Source organism: Aquarana catesbeiana, linkage group LG02 (genome assembly GCF_042186555.1).
Source record: "Aquarana catesbeiana isolate 2022-GZ linkage group LG02, ASM4218655v1, whole genome shotgun sequence".
NCBI classification, from domain to species: domain Eukaryota; kingdom Metazoa; phylum Chordata; class Amphibia; order Anura; family Ranidae; genus Aquarana; species Aquarana catesbeiana.
Genome location: NC_133325.1, coordinates 734496701 through 734513652, shown reverse-complemented (window position 1 = coordinate 734513652; position 16952 = coordinate 734496701). Strand labels below are relative to the sequence as shown.

The window sequence follows — 16952 nt, the reverse complement described above, 5'->3', positions numbered from 1 at the left end:
GCTGGTTGGCTTCCCCTCTGTCCAATCAGTACAGGATCGCGCCTCTGATGGCACGCGTGTGCCCCCTAGAGGTTATTGCACAAAATTACATACAGGTGCGTGCAATAGAGATGACCTGCCACAGTACATGTACATTAGGCGGTCAGCAAGTGGTTAATACATAGAATACATTAAGGTAAAAAACCTTCTGCCTTTAGAACCACTTTAATTTCATAACCATATCATTGACATGTATTCTAATTTTGAATGGTCATATTGAGACACATTGCCACGTGTCTAGGTGGAAACTAGGGTATATACAAAGGTATATACAAAGCCTCAGTATACATTTCAGAGTAAAGTGAGGACATGCTAGAGTTAGTGCAAAGCTAGCCATAGATGGGTGCAATTTTCAATAACAATTCTTAACCACCTCAATACAGGGCACTTACACGCCCTTCCTGCCCAGGCCATTTTTCAGCTTTCAGTGCTGTCACACTTTGAATGACAATTGTGCAGTCATGCTACACTGTAACCATGTGAAATTTTTTATCATTTTCTACACACAAATAGAGCTTTCTTTTGGTTGTATTTAATCCCTCCTGGGTTTTTTTTTTTTCCTAAAAAAAAAAAAAATACCAAACATTTTGAAAAAAAAAAAGTTATTCTTAGTTTCTGTCAGTAAATTTTGTAAATAAGTAATTTTCTCCTTCACTGATGGGAGCTGATGAGGCAGCACTGATGGGCACTGATAGACTGCACTGATGAGCACTGATGAGGTGGCACTTATGGGAACTAATGAGGTGACACTCATGGGCACTGATTAGGTGGCACTGATGAGGAGTCACGAATATGCCGCACTTATGGGCACTGATAGGTGGCAATGATATGTGGCACTGATGAGCACTGATAGGCGGCACTAATGGGTGGCACTGGTGGGCACTGGGCACAGATAGGTGGCACTGGTGGGCACAGATAGGCAGCACTGGTGGGCACAGATAAGCGGCATTGATGGACACTGATGGGTGGCATTGATGGGCAGCAGTGATGAGCATTGATGGGCAGCAATGATGGGCATTGATGGGCAGCACTGATAGCCAGGACTGACTGGCATCACTAATGGCCACTGATTGCTGGCACTTGTGGGCACTGATTGGTGGCAATTGTGGGCACTGATTGGTGGCAATTGTGGGCACTGGTTGGCACTGATTGCTGGCAGTGGTGGGCAGTCATTGCTGGCACTGGTGGGCACTTAATTGTTATCAGGGCACTGATGATCAGTGCCCTGATTACATACCTCGCTGTCCCCTGTGAGGAGATGCTGCTGATCGGCTCACCGCATACTCTGTCAGTGTGAGGCGAGAAGCGCCGATTACCGGCATCTCTGTGTTTACATGTCACCGGCTGTGATTGGACACAGGCGATCACATGGTTAAAGAGAGGAGGACGGGATGCAAGTGGTTAAGAAAAGAAGGGTCTAAGAAAGTTCATTCATTTTTTATTTTCATGTTCGTTTTTTACCTCAGTGATGAAGAAATTAGACAGAGCTGAATGGAAAAATTTTCTTGAACGTATGAATTTCTAACAGTATATGCGTTTTTTGTTTGGTGCAGTCCATTCATTCCAAAATTAAATGTTAAAAGCAAACACAATCTATGGGATGACATTCAAATGTTCTGAGAATTTTTGTACAGGTTTTCCCAGGACTTCCCCTGAGAATTTGCATTCAAAATTCTATCCATCTATGGCCAACAGTAGTATGATTACTTGAAGGTCACCTTTTAAGACATCACTTAATTCTCAGAATTTTGTGTGATCAAATCAAAAAATATACTTTGTATGCAATCAAAGTAATATGTTTGCTTCTTGCAGAATTCAACAAACCTCTTATCCTCCTGTTTTAACAGTGTAGAGCTGTTTTAGTTTAACCACTTTCCTACTGGGCACTTAAACCCCCCTCCTGCCCAGACCAATTTTCAGCTTTCAGTGCTCTCACATTTTGAATGACAATTACTCAGTCATGTAATACTGTACCCAAATGAATTTTTGTCCTTTTTTCATACAAATGGAGCTTTCTTTTGGTGGTATTTGATCACCTCTGGGTTTTTATTTTTTGCGCTATAAATGAAAAAAGACCGAAAATTTTGAAAAAAAAACACATTTTTCTTAGTTTCTGTGATAAAATTTAGCAAATTTTTCTTCATAAATTTTGGCCACAATTTATACTGCTACATATCTTTGGTAAAATAACCCAAATTATTTGGTCTGTGTGAAAGTTAGAGAGTCTACAAGCTGTGGTGCAAATCATAAAAAATGGATCACACCTGATGAACTGGTGGTCTCATTTCTTGTGACCCAAACAAGCCATGAAAGTACAAATACCCCCCCAAATGACCCCTTTTTTGAAAGTAGACATTCCAAGGTGTTTAGTAAGATGCATGGTGAGGTTTTTGATGTTGTAATTTTTTCCCGCAATTCTTTGCAAAATGAAGATTTTTTTTTCCCACAAATTTGTCATTGTAATTATTATTTCTCTCACATGGCTTGTGTATACCACAAATGACGCCCCAAAATACATTCTGCTACTCCTCCTACGTATGGTGATACCACATGTGTGGGACTTTTTCACAGTCTGGCCACATACAGAGGCCCAACATGCAAGGAACACTGTCAGGTGTTCTAGGGACACATAGCATGCACATACCAAGAATTACACCCCAAAATACATTCTGCTGAGCAAAGGGTAAACAAAAGATTACCTGTGGTTTTAGTAGCACAGTTGTCCACAGGAGGATAGCACTGGTCCAGGTAGCAGGCAGGGACTTGGTCAGCAAAAGCCAACGCAATTGTCCAGGCAACAGGCAGGAATACTGTCCATAGTCAGTACAGGCAGCAGGCAGGGATACTGTCCATATACAGTCCAGGGTCAGTTCACGCAGAGATTGTCAGCAGTACCAAAATATTGGTCCTGGTAGTAGGCAGGAATATGGTCCATGTGGTTACATAGTTACATAGTTACATAGTAGGTGAGGTTGAAAAAAGACACAAGTCCATCAAGTCCAACCTATGTGTGTGATTATGTGTCAGTATTACATTACATATCCCTGTATGTTGCGGTCATTTTGGTGTGGTCAGTTCATGCGACAGGCAGAGACATGATGGCATAGGTCCTACAGGCAGCAGGCAGAAGTAGGGCCTCGTTCAGGACAGAATGGGGACAAGGGTAGAGGCTTCTCCCACCCAAATCTCTTTGAAGCCTCCGAGTCTTCAGACACTAATCTAGGAATGAGAAAACAAAAAAATAGTTTTCTTCATCCAGAAAAACAATTCTGAGCCCCTCACATATGTGAGACCCCTGTGTTATGAATCCCACTAGTCCAGTGACAGGGTACAAGATCAGTCCAAGAGGCAGACAAAAAGCATGGTCAAACAGTCCAGGGTCAGTTCCAGATCAGGCAGAGGTATGTACAGAATCAGTAGGCAGAAGCGTGGTCGATTAACAAGCCAAGGTCAGTTCCAGATCAGGCAGAGGTATGTACAGAATCGGTAGGCAGAAGCGTGGTCGAATAACAAGCCAGAATAATTTCCAGATCAGGCAGAGGTATGCACAGAATCTGTAGGCAATAGCGTGGTCGAATAACAAGTCAAGGTCAGTTACAGAGCAAACAGAGGCATAAGGGGTGAAGGTAAATGGCAAGAAGTGAGGGTTATGTTTGCCATACTTCACTAATAATTTAGTGAAGTATGGTAAGGGCGAAAACAGTCAACTATGCAGAGGCCTGGTTGGGAAGAACATTGGGGACAATAGTAAGTGGTGTCTCTTCTAACTCCTCCTCTGATGCACACCCTGCATTTTTTCTGACATTTTTGACCTGTTGGTCTGGGAGGGATTTTATTTGGAAAGTGGAGTTTGGAGAGTCTGCTAATCACATCAGATTGAATGTTTACTGTTGGGCCATTTGGGAATATAAGGGCAGTGGTGATTTCCCCCTGGTAGCCAAGGAAGGGTTTGGGGCTTTTAGTGGAGTTGTGATAGATAATATAGCTGTTGTATATGGCCAAATTAAACAAATAAATTGATACTTTTTTATACCAGTGGTATGTTCGTCTTGTGGCAAGGTAGGGTTCGAGCATTTGGTTGTTGAAGTCGACACCCCCCATGAACATATTGTATTGGTGGATACATGTTGGCTTTTGGATTGGGCCATTCCTCCTGGTGATCTCCACGAATGTATTATTGTGGATCGAAGAAAGCATGTAGACATCCCTCCTGTCTCTCCACTTCACAGCCAGAATTTCCTCATTCTGCAAACTCGCCATCTCCCCTCTTCTTAACTTCTTGTTGACAAGGCTTTGAGGAAAGCCCTTTCAGTTTGTACTTACGGTGCCACATGCTAGAGTGTTCCTCCTTTCTGTGAAGGTTGCGGAACAGGGGCAAACTTCTGGTTCTGGGCATTACTGAGGAAAAGATGGGCATGTGGTGGATGGGGTGGGCTGACCAATATGAACGTAATTCATTTTTTTTGGTTACACCCACAGAGAATGTGAGGGCCAAAAAAATTTTAAACTCCTCCACTGTTAGGGCTCTCCACTCGTAGGGACAGGCATAATAGGACATTGGATTGCTTGCCATGAATTGTTGTGCATACAGGTTGCACTGGACCACAATTGATGCTAGCATGTCCTCATTAAAAATTAAATGAAAAAAATCTATCGGGGAAAATTTTCTGTGTCCACCTGGACTTCTGGCTGGGCAGTGAAAGGGGGAATGTTAGCTTCTCCTGAATTAGGAGGAAGCCACAAGGGGTTCTGAAGGGAATAGGGAAGGCTGGCATGGGACCTAACCCTTTGGGACTGAAGTGACACCCCACTGGTACGTGGCCTTTCTTGCCGAGGTAATGCGGTGCTGGTGGATGGCACTGCATTGCTGGTAGATGGCACTGCCTCCTCACCAGAACGCCTTCGTCTGGCAGGCGGACTATCATGCTCCTCTGAGACTGTCAGTGTTCCACTGCTTAGGACAGGCTCGTAGACAACGTCAGACTCAGAATCTGAACTTGAGGAATCCAAAGCGGAGAGCTCCCTGTTGCTCTCGTCGGCCGCAAGAATATTGTACGCCTCCTCGGTTGAACATAATCTTCTAGACATTGTTGGTGGGCACTTATGGCACTGATGACAGAAGGCACTGATGACAAGTGGCACTGATGACAAGTGACAATGATGACAGAAGGCACTGATGACACGTGACACTGATGACAAATGGCACTGATTACGTGACACTGATGACAGATGGCACCAATTACACATGACACTGACGACACGTGACACTGATGTGGCACTGATGACGGATGGCACTGATACATGGCACTGATGACATGTGACACTATTGTGGCACTGATGACAGATGGCACTAATACGTGGCACTGATGACACGTGACACTGATGTGGCACTGATGACAGATGGCACTAATACGTGACACTGATGACACATGACACTGATGTGGCACTGATGAGAGGTGACACTGATATGACAGACAAGAAGGGGAAGTGGGACTTTAAATGAGACAGTTGACAGATTGGGGTTGGGGGTAAAGATACAATTTATTGCATATGATTCGTACTGTTATGTATTACATGTGGAAGGTTGCCTGTGCATGTGCACCAAGTATATCCTACATACATACATGCATAAAAACAAACAATAACGAATTCCAGCAATAAGTAACTAACACATATATCATGTGGAGATTGTACATATTGAAACTGGGAACCACACAACATCATGATGTAAAGAAGGAGTCTAAAAATTGATGCATAAATAATTCATAAAAGTAGGATCCTAAAGAACGCACAGTGGCTGCATCCATCATGCCCGATGCGTTTCTGTGAAATACACTTCTTCAGGGGCTGATGCTCTAGGATTTCTGAAATAACAAAGTATAGTAACATCAGAAAGTAGACTAGCTGGTAGCCAGAAAGGACAGCACGTCAATTTCTGGATATTTACATACGTGGCCAAGCTATGGTGAGGTACAGGTACTGGGTCAAAAGCATTGCCCCTCTCCGGAGCTGAGGCGGCAAAGGATCCAACACATGACAGACGCAAACAGGCATCCTCCACTCAGTGCATATCAACTCCTCCATAAGGTGACCAATAATCCTCAATTGATGAGGAGCATATCTGAAATGGATGAAGTAAATCCATTAAGATATACCAAAGTTGTTAAACTAAAAAGGTGGAAAAAGTAAGAACTTCGGAAAAAATGGTCATAAATATAAAACCTTAGGGTGCTAGAAACAGGAATTGGCCAAAAAGTGCGGCATCTGCATGTGAGTGGAGAGGTGGACTGCACGAGAGGAGACGCCTGATATGCAGCCCATCTGCGTCGGCAATTGCCGCCAACGTCACGCCGGGCTGACGAGGCGTGGGGCGTGGTCCCTGCCTGGGCAGTGAGAGCCCGCCCATGACAGGCGCCATCACGTCCAGCCATGTCGGCAAGATGAAAAAGGTCTACTCCCGCACAGCGACGCCAACCAGTGACGTCACGTGTGGGAGTGATGCGTGGCGCCGATGCGATGTGCGGCACCCACCCGACCCCCCACACCAAACCAACCCCCCCTGGGGTGGACATGGAGGGGGTGGGGGGCCCGCAGAGCGTATCGCAGCTCCGGATGTAGAACAAGAACATGGCCCAGGACTGGCCACCATGCTGGAGGATGTATACAGTGACCCAGGATAGAAAGCAACATAATGTTGCAAAAAAGTGTGTGTAGACCAAAAGGTTCACTGACACACACTGAAACCCCAAATAAAGCTAGGCAGGGGATAACTGCCTGCTAACTGTCAACTGTCTCCATCCCAAGTATCAAGTATCAATGGAAGGTTTGGGACTTTGAGTGAGGCACGGAGTAGTACCTCCATCCCGGATTCAGAGAGACAAGAAGGGAAAGTGGGACTTTAAATGAGACAGTTGACAGACTGGGGTTGGGGGTAAAAATACAATTTATTGCATATGATTCGTACTGATATGTATTACATGTGGAAGGTTGCCTGTGCATGTGCACCAAGTATATCCTACATACATACATGCATAAAAAACAAACAATAACGAATTCCAGCAATAAGTAACTAACACATATATCATGTGGAGATTGTACATATTGAAACTGGGAACCACACAACATCATGATGTAAAGAATGAGTCTAAAAATTGATGCATAAATAATTCATAAAAGTAGGATCCTAAAGAACGCACAGTGGCTGCATCCATCATGCCCGACGCGTTTCTGTGAAATACACTTCTTCAGGGACGGATGCTCTAGGATTTCTGAAATAACAAAGTATAGTAACATCAGAAAGTAGACTAGCTGGTAGCCAGAAAGGACAGCACGTCAATTTCTGGATATTTACATACGTGGCCAAGCTATGGTGAGGTACAGGTACTGGGTCAAAAGCATTGCCCCTCTCCGGAGCTGAGGCGGCAAAGGATCCAACACACGACAGATGCAAACAGGCATCCTCCACTCAGTGCATATCAACTCCTCCATAAGGTGATCAATAATCCTCAATTGATGAGGAGCATATCTGAAATGGATGAAGTAAATGAGAATTATTGGTCACCTTATGGAGGAGTTGATATGCTTGTATGGATATTAGCCTAGGTACACTCCGTGACAAAAGTATGTAGAATATGAAACAGACATTAGGTGCACTCAGCAAGACTTTCAACAGGAGGAACTTCTGACACCATTTTATTAATATCAACATTTTGGCGGGGTGCAAACCCACCATTCTCAAGACCGACAACCTTGTATAAACGTAAGATTGGCAGGCACCCAGGTATAAGAGCTGGAACCTATTCCATCCCAGGCAGTGGTTATGTCCTCTTCCAGGCTAGCAGACTTGCAAGGAAGTGCACATGCATGGCCTAGTCTCTATGGGTACTAATAAAAAATCCATTTACTTTTTAAGCCTAAAAGTAAAGATCTCTTGGTAAAGACTTCAGTGCATTCTTAACACAGGCCAAAACTTGCATGAATGTCACTAAATTAATACATCTGTTACTCTAAATGTTGTAATATTGTCACACAGAAATACACAGGCTTGGGGTATTTTACAGTTCCAGTTCCCTGACAGTAATGCTGTTAAGTTCCCATTAAGGTTATACACTTAATATAAAAAATTTATAAAGTGTGAAAAAAGACCATTTAAGTCAGCAGTGCTAAACCAGCAATGGGACAGGAACCACATTGTGTCTCACTACTAGTCTTTAGTGTGACCGATTTCCACTGAAGGAAAATAAAATATAATTTTAACCTTGTGGTGCCAACAGCACGCAACTATGCGGTCTCTCGGTGGGTGGGCCTTGGCACTGAGCAGCTGCATATTTGTGTACCACATTGCAAACACAGCTGTGCCGAGAGTGTGTGCTCTGCGTGCACCTGTCAGTTACCGGTGGCAAACGGAAAGTTCTCAAACCTTGCTTGCAATTGGGAGCTTTATGATCATGTGACCATCATAACAGCCATTCATGGTGGCCACATGATCATAAACCCCGCCCTGCCTCTGAAACCCCTTAAAGGGCCAAGAGGCACCAGTGCCAAGGGGTTAGAGACTATTTAAATTGCATGATTTTACAATGTATCAAGTAACAGTTTCAAATTTTGAAAAAAAAATATATTTTTTATTTTTTAGGTGGCATTTGAAGCCATTGCAAATGGAAGATATAGTGACATTGCACTAGATGATCTAAAATTGTCTCTTGGAAAATGCAATGAAAGTATGTATCCCGAACCAACTCGTGTTCCTACTCCGGCTATCACGACCCCTAGTCCATGTGAGTACCATGCCGTTATTTTGATTACATGCTAGCTGTTGCTTGTGTGTTTTTGCAGTAATTATGACTTGTTTGTGAATCACATTAGCTCTCAGGCTTGGCTGCCCATTAGAATCAGTCTTGTTTTAGAAACAGTGACTTTGACAGATGGCAAAATCAAGTGCCATGAGAAAGAGTGAATTTATTGGCTATGCTGACTACTATATTCATACAACAAATCTGTTCAGCCACTAGCAATAGTGGAAACTGCACATTTTGCGGCAAGATGGTCTCATTAATTGGTTCACTAGCAATGTTTGTTTCCCATTTCCTCAAGCCTGACATATTCTGTATTTTATCACTGTAAAATGAATGTGCTGTTATAGATCCAATAAACATAACAAATGTTCATGTATTATCAGTTCTTATGGACTATTAAGTAATTTACAAATTAAAACAAATGATATAATATAGAGGCTCGGTATAGTTTAGGCCTGAAAAGCAATTCTCATTGCTGTGTTTCTATAATGGTATAGGGGTTTTATTAATAATCAAAATCATGAGCATACTGCAATAAGGGAGGATACAAAATCTAATGGAAATGGTGGAAATTGGCTGAATGTGATGCTATAGTGCAAAACAATTTGGATTGTTGACTTTAAGTTCTATAGTTAGTACACTTGATAGACAGCAAAGATGCAGCAAAATAGGTACACACATTCATACAATGAGAGTTATTTGGTATGGCTCTTTTCCAACCAGATTCTTCTACAGTCTCCTCTCTGAGGACACCATGAGACATGCCTGGCTGACCCATTCTGTAGAAAAACATCTATCATGAAGTTGTTCCTGCCTGATTGCTACTATTTTGTCCAAAATAAAACAATAACCAGAAGTTCTGGCTGTTCCCCTTCTGTCTCCCCATTCCATAGTCATAAATATGTATGCTAAGTGTACATGTCTATGTCAATGTGCCTACAAGTTTATGGGTAAAGCAGTTGTGGGACAAACTTCAGGTTGGTTAGACTGCTTTCGCATATCTGAGCAGCCTCTTAGGTAAGCAGTCACCTTTAGGGGGAGGTAAAGCTATAACTGGCAGAGAAATTGTCTGAATGAACAGACAGAATCCTTACCTGGCCCTATGTACCTCAGTAGTTGCTATTGCAGGTATTCCAGAAGGAATAAGGAAGGAAGGAAGGTCATTATTACAGGGTGAAAAAACTTGCTTCCCTCCCCTTCCCTTATAGCATCACTACCAGGCGCTGCTGTTACACACTCCTAGCACCATTGTCTTACATGGTCATGGGATAGAAGGCAGCAGACATTTTTTAAGTTTATATATAATAAATTCAGTCCAGACAAGCAATTTTAATTTTGAAAAAAATATATTTTATTGGATAAAATATTTCGGCCACACCTGTTTTTGTTGGTTTAATAAATTTCTAAAATGTTTATAACTTTATTATAACATTAACTTAAAAAATAAATAAATAGATAAAATCAACCTAGCCACTACGGCTCAGGCTGAATAAATTCTTACTTCTGAGTAAACAAAAACAATTTACCCCAAGGAAAGAATTGTACACCACATAAAAAAGCCGCGACAAGGGAGAGGGGTATGGAGGAGCTGTCCTCTTCAGTTTATTCTGGCAACTGCCAACTGTCATAAATAATAGCCCCTATTTATAGGGGGACCTTGCTGTATCTAAACATTCATTGGCGGGTTAAACTGACCTATCTTTAGTTAAATTTGAAATTGTATAAGATGTTATTGGATAATTCATGCTATCCTATAAAATTGTCTTATTTTCAAAACTATTTAAATAACATGTCGCTGCCTCAGATCCCATGAGGGAAGGGGGGGGGCTATAAAATAGGCATATTTCCCCTTTTTCCTTTACATGGGATAGAAGGCAGCAGACATTTTTTAAGTTTATATATAATAAATTTAGTCCAGACAAGCAATTTTAATTTTGAAATAAAAATATTTTATTGGATAAAATATTTCGACTGCAGCTGTTTTTATTGGTTTAATAAATTTCTAAAATATTTATAAATAACTTTATTATAACATTAACTTAAAATATAAATAAATAAATAAATAAATAAAATCAACCTAGCCAATATAGGCTGAATAAATTCTCAGTTCTGAGTAAACAAAAACAATTTACCTCAACCGACAGGAAGTATAATAAACATACTGACTGTCACCTAAACCCGGCTTTTTCTATGCATGTCTGGAAATCATTGTTTAAAATATCAAGTCTAATATCCGATAAATGGACACCGTCTCCACGGTATAAACCAGAAATACCACCCTCCAATTCTAAGTGCCTAAAACTAAACCCAAAAGGATGCAATAGGAACTTATTAATGGATCTATTCACTCTCTTTCAAATTTTTTCGAAAGGGTGTAAATAGAAAGAATTAAGCCACCTGAGATGTGTTATAATTTCTGAAAATACATCTTTTAAATCAGGAAAAAACAAATTAATGAGATTAATAGTCTGTTGAATATTAAAAATGAAATCTAAAGTTTTCATCTGACCTATGTCATTACCTCCTAAATGACTAAGTAAAATATCAGGCTTAGGCCAACAATCAAACAATCTATAAAACTCAGTTTGCAAGTCATTCCATCGTATACCTCTCCAGCCACTCTAGTATACATTAAAAGAAGAGACAAGACCAAAATTAGAAGAATAAGATCTCGCTGACGCTCTCTTCTGAGCCCAATAAATAAAGGAGTGGCCGAGAATCCAAACTACAGTCACTTGACCTGTAATAAATTAAACCAAAGAATCAGGACATATTTATAACTTGTAAGAATCAGATCTCCACCTCCCCAATTTTTTAGGGTTGAATATAGTTTTTATTAAAATTTTTTAAAGATACAAAAAATAACACAAATGAAACCTTGATAAAGAAAAAAAAGGGGGGGTTGAGGGGGGGAAGCGGTTCTTACATACTGCTCAACATATAGAACATGATATCTTACAAATATATGAATGTTTAGAACAATTCTTTACAATATAAGACACAACCATGCGGTGCCATCTGTCTTAGGGCACCGCCTGTAGTATAAAATTTACGTTCAAGCTGTTGGGTGGGGGAGGGAAGAATAAAAGGGGAGGGGTGATCTGGGAAGGGGAGGGGGGCTCAGCAGAAAGAGATTAATAACATTTTAATTACTCTTAGATTAAGCCATATAGGGGTGTCCAATCATTTTCATTAGTAATTAATAACTCTCTGTGTCTCCGTACTAAATATATATGGGGCCTGATCCTCAAGTAGACACTCTATTGAGGCGGAGGTCCGCAGAGGAATGGCAAATCCAAAGATACCATAGAAGTTTGTGTTTGTCCCAGGTGTCTCCCAGCTTTGCTTGTATCTCTTTAATAAGCATGATGTCATTAAGGGTGTCTATCCATCTGGTAATAGGGGGGATGGTTTCAGTTTTTCAAAATTGGGAAATGATAAGACAGGCTATGGACAAGAAGAACCTGAGGAGGTTTTTCTTGTGAGAGAGAGCTGGTAGACCCTGGTAGTATGGATAAGAGGGCCATCTTTGGGAAGGGCACTGGAGATACATCATATAAGTCATTGTAAATACTAAATACCTTGTCTCAAAAAGGGCCAGCTCAGTCGCACTCCAGCCAGATGTGAATATAGGAGCCTTTTCATCCGTGACAGCGCCAGCACATGTCGGACGTATCTGGGTACATTTTGTTCACCGTGATTGGATCTCTATACGATCGTAATAATAGTTTGTAGTTTTTCTCTTGTGAGAACCTGGAAATGGACGATTTGTGTGTGAGTGTGAATGAGGTTAACCATTGTTCCGGGGTTATCTCCAGACCCAAGTCTCTGGATCATTTTTATGTAAAATTAGGCAGTGAGTTATATGCAAGAGATTGTATGTCTTTGTAAATCAGAGACAGGGGTGTTTGGGGGTCTGAGAGAGACTACACATATCTTCAAATGTCGTGAGTGGTCTGTGGGCTTGTCCAGGGAGATTATGCGTCTTACTATGTTGTGTCAGGGATAGCATAGAGAGCCAGTCAATCGAGGAGGGGGATTGGGTGTCCTGTTGCAGGTGGAATTGGCCTGTGGAAGAGTGAACAAACTGCCTGGCTGTAGGCCATTGTTCTCTCGTATACTGACCACACTGTCCCCGAGTTCTATAGTTCGGAAGTGCTGGGTTATCAAATAAAGATGAAAGAGGGCTAGGATCTGTGGACAGGGTGAAGGTGGTTTGTTTGCCATAACATGTGGTTAGGGTCGCTATTGTCAGTGGGGATATTCCATCAATTGTGCGATATGTAGCATTGTATCCCCATAAAAGAGCTCTAAGGTCTACCTGCGTCATGTCTTGTTCGATGACCGTGGATGGTTTGGTTAAGGGTCGCAGGAACCATTCAAGAAGTCTTGAAAATATGGCCGATGAGTGATATAATTGAAAGTCAGGGAGACCAATGCCTCCTCGAATTTTGGGGGCACACAGTATTTTGTGCTTGGGGGGTGGTGTTGCCAGATGAACTTGACCACCTGGGAGCGAAGCGTGAGGAAGAAAGCTTTGGGAAGGAGTATGGGCAAAGTTTGAAAAAGATTTGGGGAGAATATCCATTTTGAGGACATTCATTCTTCCCCACCATGAAAGCTTGAGATGATGCCAAGATTCCAGGGATCATCAGATTTTAGTCAACAAAGGACTGTAGTTCAGGGTGTATATGTCCTGTATGTTAATTGAGCGTGATTGCCAATGGAATAGGAATTGTTTCTAGGGATGCCGTAGAAGGATTAAAGGAGATATTCAGGGCCTCAGATTTAGTAATATTCAATTTGAAGTTGCTGTTCGCTCCGAAGCGGTCAAGCTCTTGGAGTAATGTGGGGATGGTAATCTGCGGTTGCGTGACATATAGGAGTAGGTTATCTGCATAGAGTGATAGCTTGTGGTGAGCTGAGGGGGGTGGGGATACTATGTATGGAGTCATTGCTTCGAATGGCCTGGTCCAGGTGTTCTACAGTAAGCGCAAATAATAATGGCGACAATAGGGACCCTCGTCTCGTACCATTTCTGATCTCGAATGGTTCTGAGGATTCCCCATTGGCAGTCACCTTAGCTGATGGTTTGGAATAGAGTGACAAAATTTTGTTTAATAGTTTAGGGCCCAGACCTATCTGAAGCAGTGATGCTTATAGAAAAGGCCGACTTATCCTATTGAATGCCTTCTCGGCGTCACATGCTAGTAAGCATGTGGGGATGTTGTGATGTTGAGCGTATGTATGAGGTGAAGGGATTTTGTGGTGTTGTCCCTAGCTTCACGGCCTGGTATGAATCCTACTTGATTGCTATGAACTAGGGTTGGGAGTAGGGGGACTAATCAGGTAGCTATTATTTTGGAGAATAGTTTGAGGTCGACGTTTAAGAGAGATATCGGCCTGTAATTGCTGCATTGGGTCTTTACCAGGTTTGTTGATGCGTGAATGTTTTATAGAACTGGGGGGTTTAACCGTCTGGGCCTGGGCTCTTACCAGATTTGAGTTCTTTAATCGCACGTTAGGAAGACTGAGGAAGTGATGGGTTGTTCAAGGGCGTCAATTTCGGAAGGGGGGATCATAGGTAGGGCAGTGTCTTGGATGTATTGATGTAAGTCCAAGACATTCAGGGAGGGTGGTGTGTTTTGCATCTTAGGTTGATGAAGATTGTAGAGGGAGGAGTAGTAGTCTCTGAATTTGGAGACTATCTCTGAGTTTTTGTGTGTTTTTTTGTTTGCATGGTGAAGTAATGTGGGGTATGTTTTGTCTTTGTTGTCTAGGATGTATAACTCTAGCTAAATGACTCCCATATTTATTTGCTTGGGAATAATGGATATGCCGACCTTTGTTACAAGCAGTTAATGATCTATCTGTGAAGATTTGTAACAAGTCTAGTCATGCGTTTGACAATTCTACTAATTTCTTGGGGTCTAGCGTGCGTTTGTGTGTAGATTTGAGGGAAGTGATCAGGGTGAAGAGGCGTTTTATGTCGTCTGTACCAGCTTTTTTCAGTCTGGAGCCGAGTTGGATAAAAGTACACATTTCAGGGTCTCCCATTTGTTCATACCAGAAGTCTCATCTTTGGCAAGTAGTTGGACAAAGACTGTAATAGCTTTAGACACTGCTGCAGTACATGCTATGTCGTTCAGTAGGTTGTCATTTAATCTCCAAGTAGCCCGACGTGTACGCTGTGGTAGTTTGCCTAGTGTTACGTGGATTGGTGCATGATCTGACCATAATTTGAGACCAGTCCTGCTGGTGAGATCAAGGTCGAGTTGTGTTTGGGAGAGAAATATGTAATCTATCCTACTATAGGATTTGTGAGCAGGAGAGTAATATGTGTAGTCTATCTCAGTGGGATGAAAGAGTCGCCATGCATCAACTAGGGAGAGTTCCGCTAGGATGGCCCGTATTTTGGTCAATGAAGAGGGGGAAATGTGTGACTTACCGGTGGAGGAATCCAGTCTCGGGATAATGAGAATGTTGAAGTTTCTTGCAAGGATTAAATTGCCAAAGGTCCCAAAGGTCTTCAGGCGGGCTTTCACAGAGGAAAGGAAGTGGAGCTGCTCCTGGTTCGGGAAATAAACATTAACAATTGTAAAAACAGTCTGTTGATATTTCAATTTCAAGAACAAAGAACAACCCTTGGGGTCTATTTCTGAATCAAGTACTTCTAGAGTGAAGAAGCTATGAAAGGCTACAGAGACCCCTTTTGTTTTGGCTATGGGATTGGTGCTTTGGAACCACATTGTGAAATGTTTGTCTGGTAGGGATGGGATCGCGTCTGAGCGGAAATGGGTTTCCTGTAGTAACAGGATCTGTGTTTTGGCTTTATAAAAGTGGTGTAGAGTCTGTCTGCGTATTTCTGGTGTATTGAATCCTCTACAATTTAGTGAGAATATCTTTAACTCTAAGGTGGATGCCATGACATGGGGATTATGGAGTTATATGTTAGGCTCCTGAGCGTTATAGTGTGAGGAGATAGAATTGTGTCGTGCTGAGCAGAGATGGGAGAAGGGTAGGAGAGGAGATAGGGAGAGAGAAGGTAAAAGAAAGGGAATGGGTATATGCACTGAAATGGTGGTAGGCAGACTTATGTGTAATGTTAGTGCAAGGCGATCTTGGGGAGGGTGTTGTAGAGAGCAGTGTGGGGAATTATTGAATTGTGTACGACTAAGCATACTATTGCTATCAGTGGAGGTATAGCTCCCTCTAGTGTCCAAATAGGGGTGGGAGGGATGGACACTACCTAGTAAATCTAAAATAAGCATTAAATACAGAGGCAGTGAAGACTCTGCCAACCCTATTGGGGGGAACGTGGCTAATCTGGTTTGGGGCGCTCCGCCCCGTCCAGGTAATGGTAGAAACAGTATAACAGTGAGAAATTCTGCAATTATGCAGTATAGCACTATGTGCAATCTAATATATAAGTCAAGTATTTTGTGCAGGGGATTTGGAAGTGTGCAAGCGGGAGCGTTTCTTCTTAGAGTATGTTTCCCATCCAGAGGAGAGAGGGGGCCTGGGGTTGCCGGTCTGCGAGGCCAATCTGGTATCTGAATTTGTCGAAGTTCAAAGGTCCCTAGAAAGTTAGCCAGGTCCCCGAGCGTGCGGAAGACAGCTGATTTGCCATTCATGGATGCAGAAAGTTGGAATGGGAATCCCCAGTGGTACTTGATCTGTTTAGCTTGCAAGGCATCTGTAACCAGTTTCAGGGCTTTCCTCATGAGTAGGGTCTGCCTCGATAGATCAGTTAACAGCATGATAGGGGTATCATTGAACATGATAGGCTCTTGGGAGTGGGCTGCTTGCATGATGTCAGTTTTTACATTGAAGGAATGTATGCGGCAGATGACATCCCTGGGGTAGGCAGGATTTGGGTTGCGGGGTCCCTGTGATCTGTGAATTCTATAGATTTCGATCAGTGTCTCTTTTGGTTTGTTCAGTAGTTGATTGAACATAGTGGTGGTCGCCATTGCCAAATCTTTGTTTTCTACTGCTTCTGGCAATCCACGTATGCGGATATGGTTTCTGTTCTCCTGGTCATCCAGACCATAAAACAGTTGTTGGATTTGGATTGTGTGCTCTTGCAGTATGGTGTCATGCTCAGAGATTCTGGTG

At 42.3% G+C, this 16952-nt stretch overlaps 1 protein-coding gene across 1 annotated transcript in view; it reads left to right on the top strand.

Annotated features, from left to right (window-relative positions):
- Window positions 1–16952, top strand: part of TMPRSS15 (transmembrane serine protease 15) — a 615681-nt gene that overhangs the window by 268868 nt on the left and 329861 nt on the right. The window contains exon 13 of the mRNA XM_073617070.1: window positions 8675–8816. Coding sequence (XP_073473171.1) covers window positions 8675–8816 — 142 coding nt within the window. The remainder of the gene's footprint in view (window positions 1–8674; window positions 8817–16952) is intronic.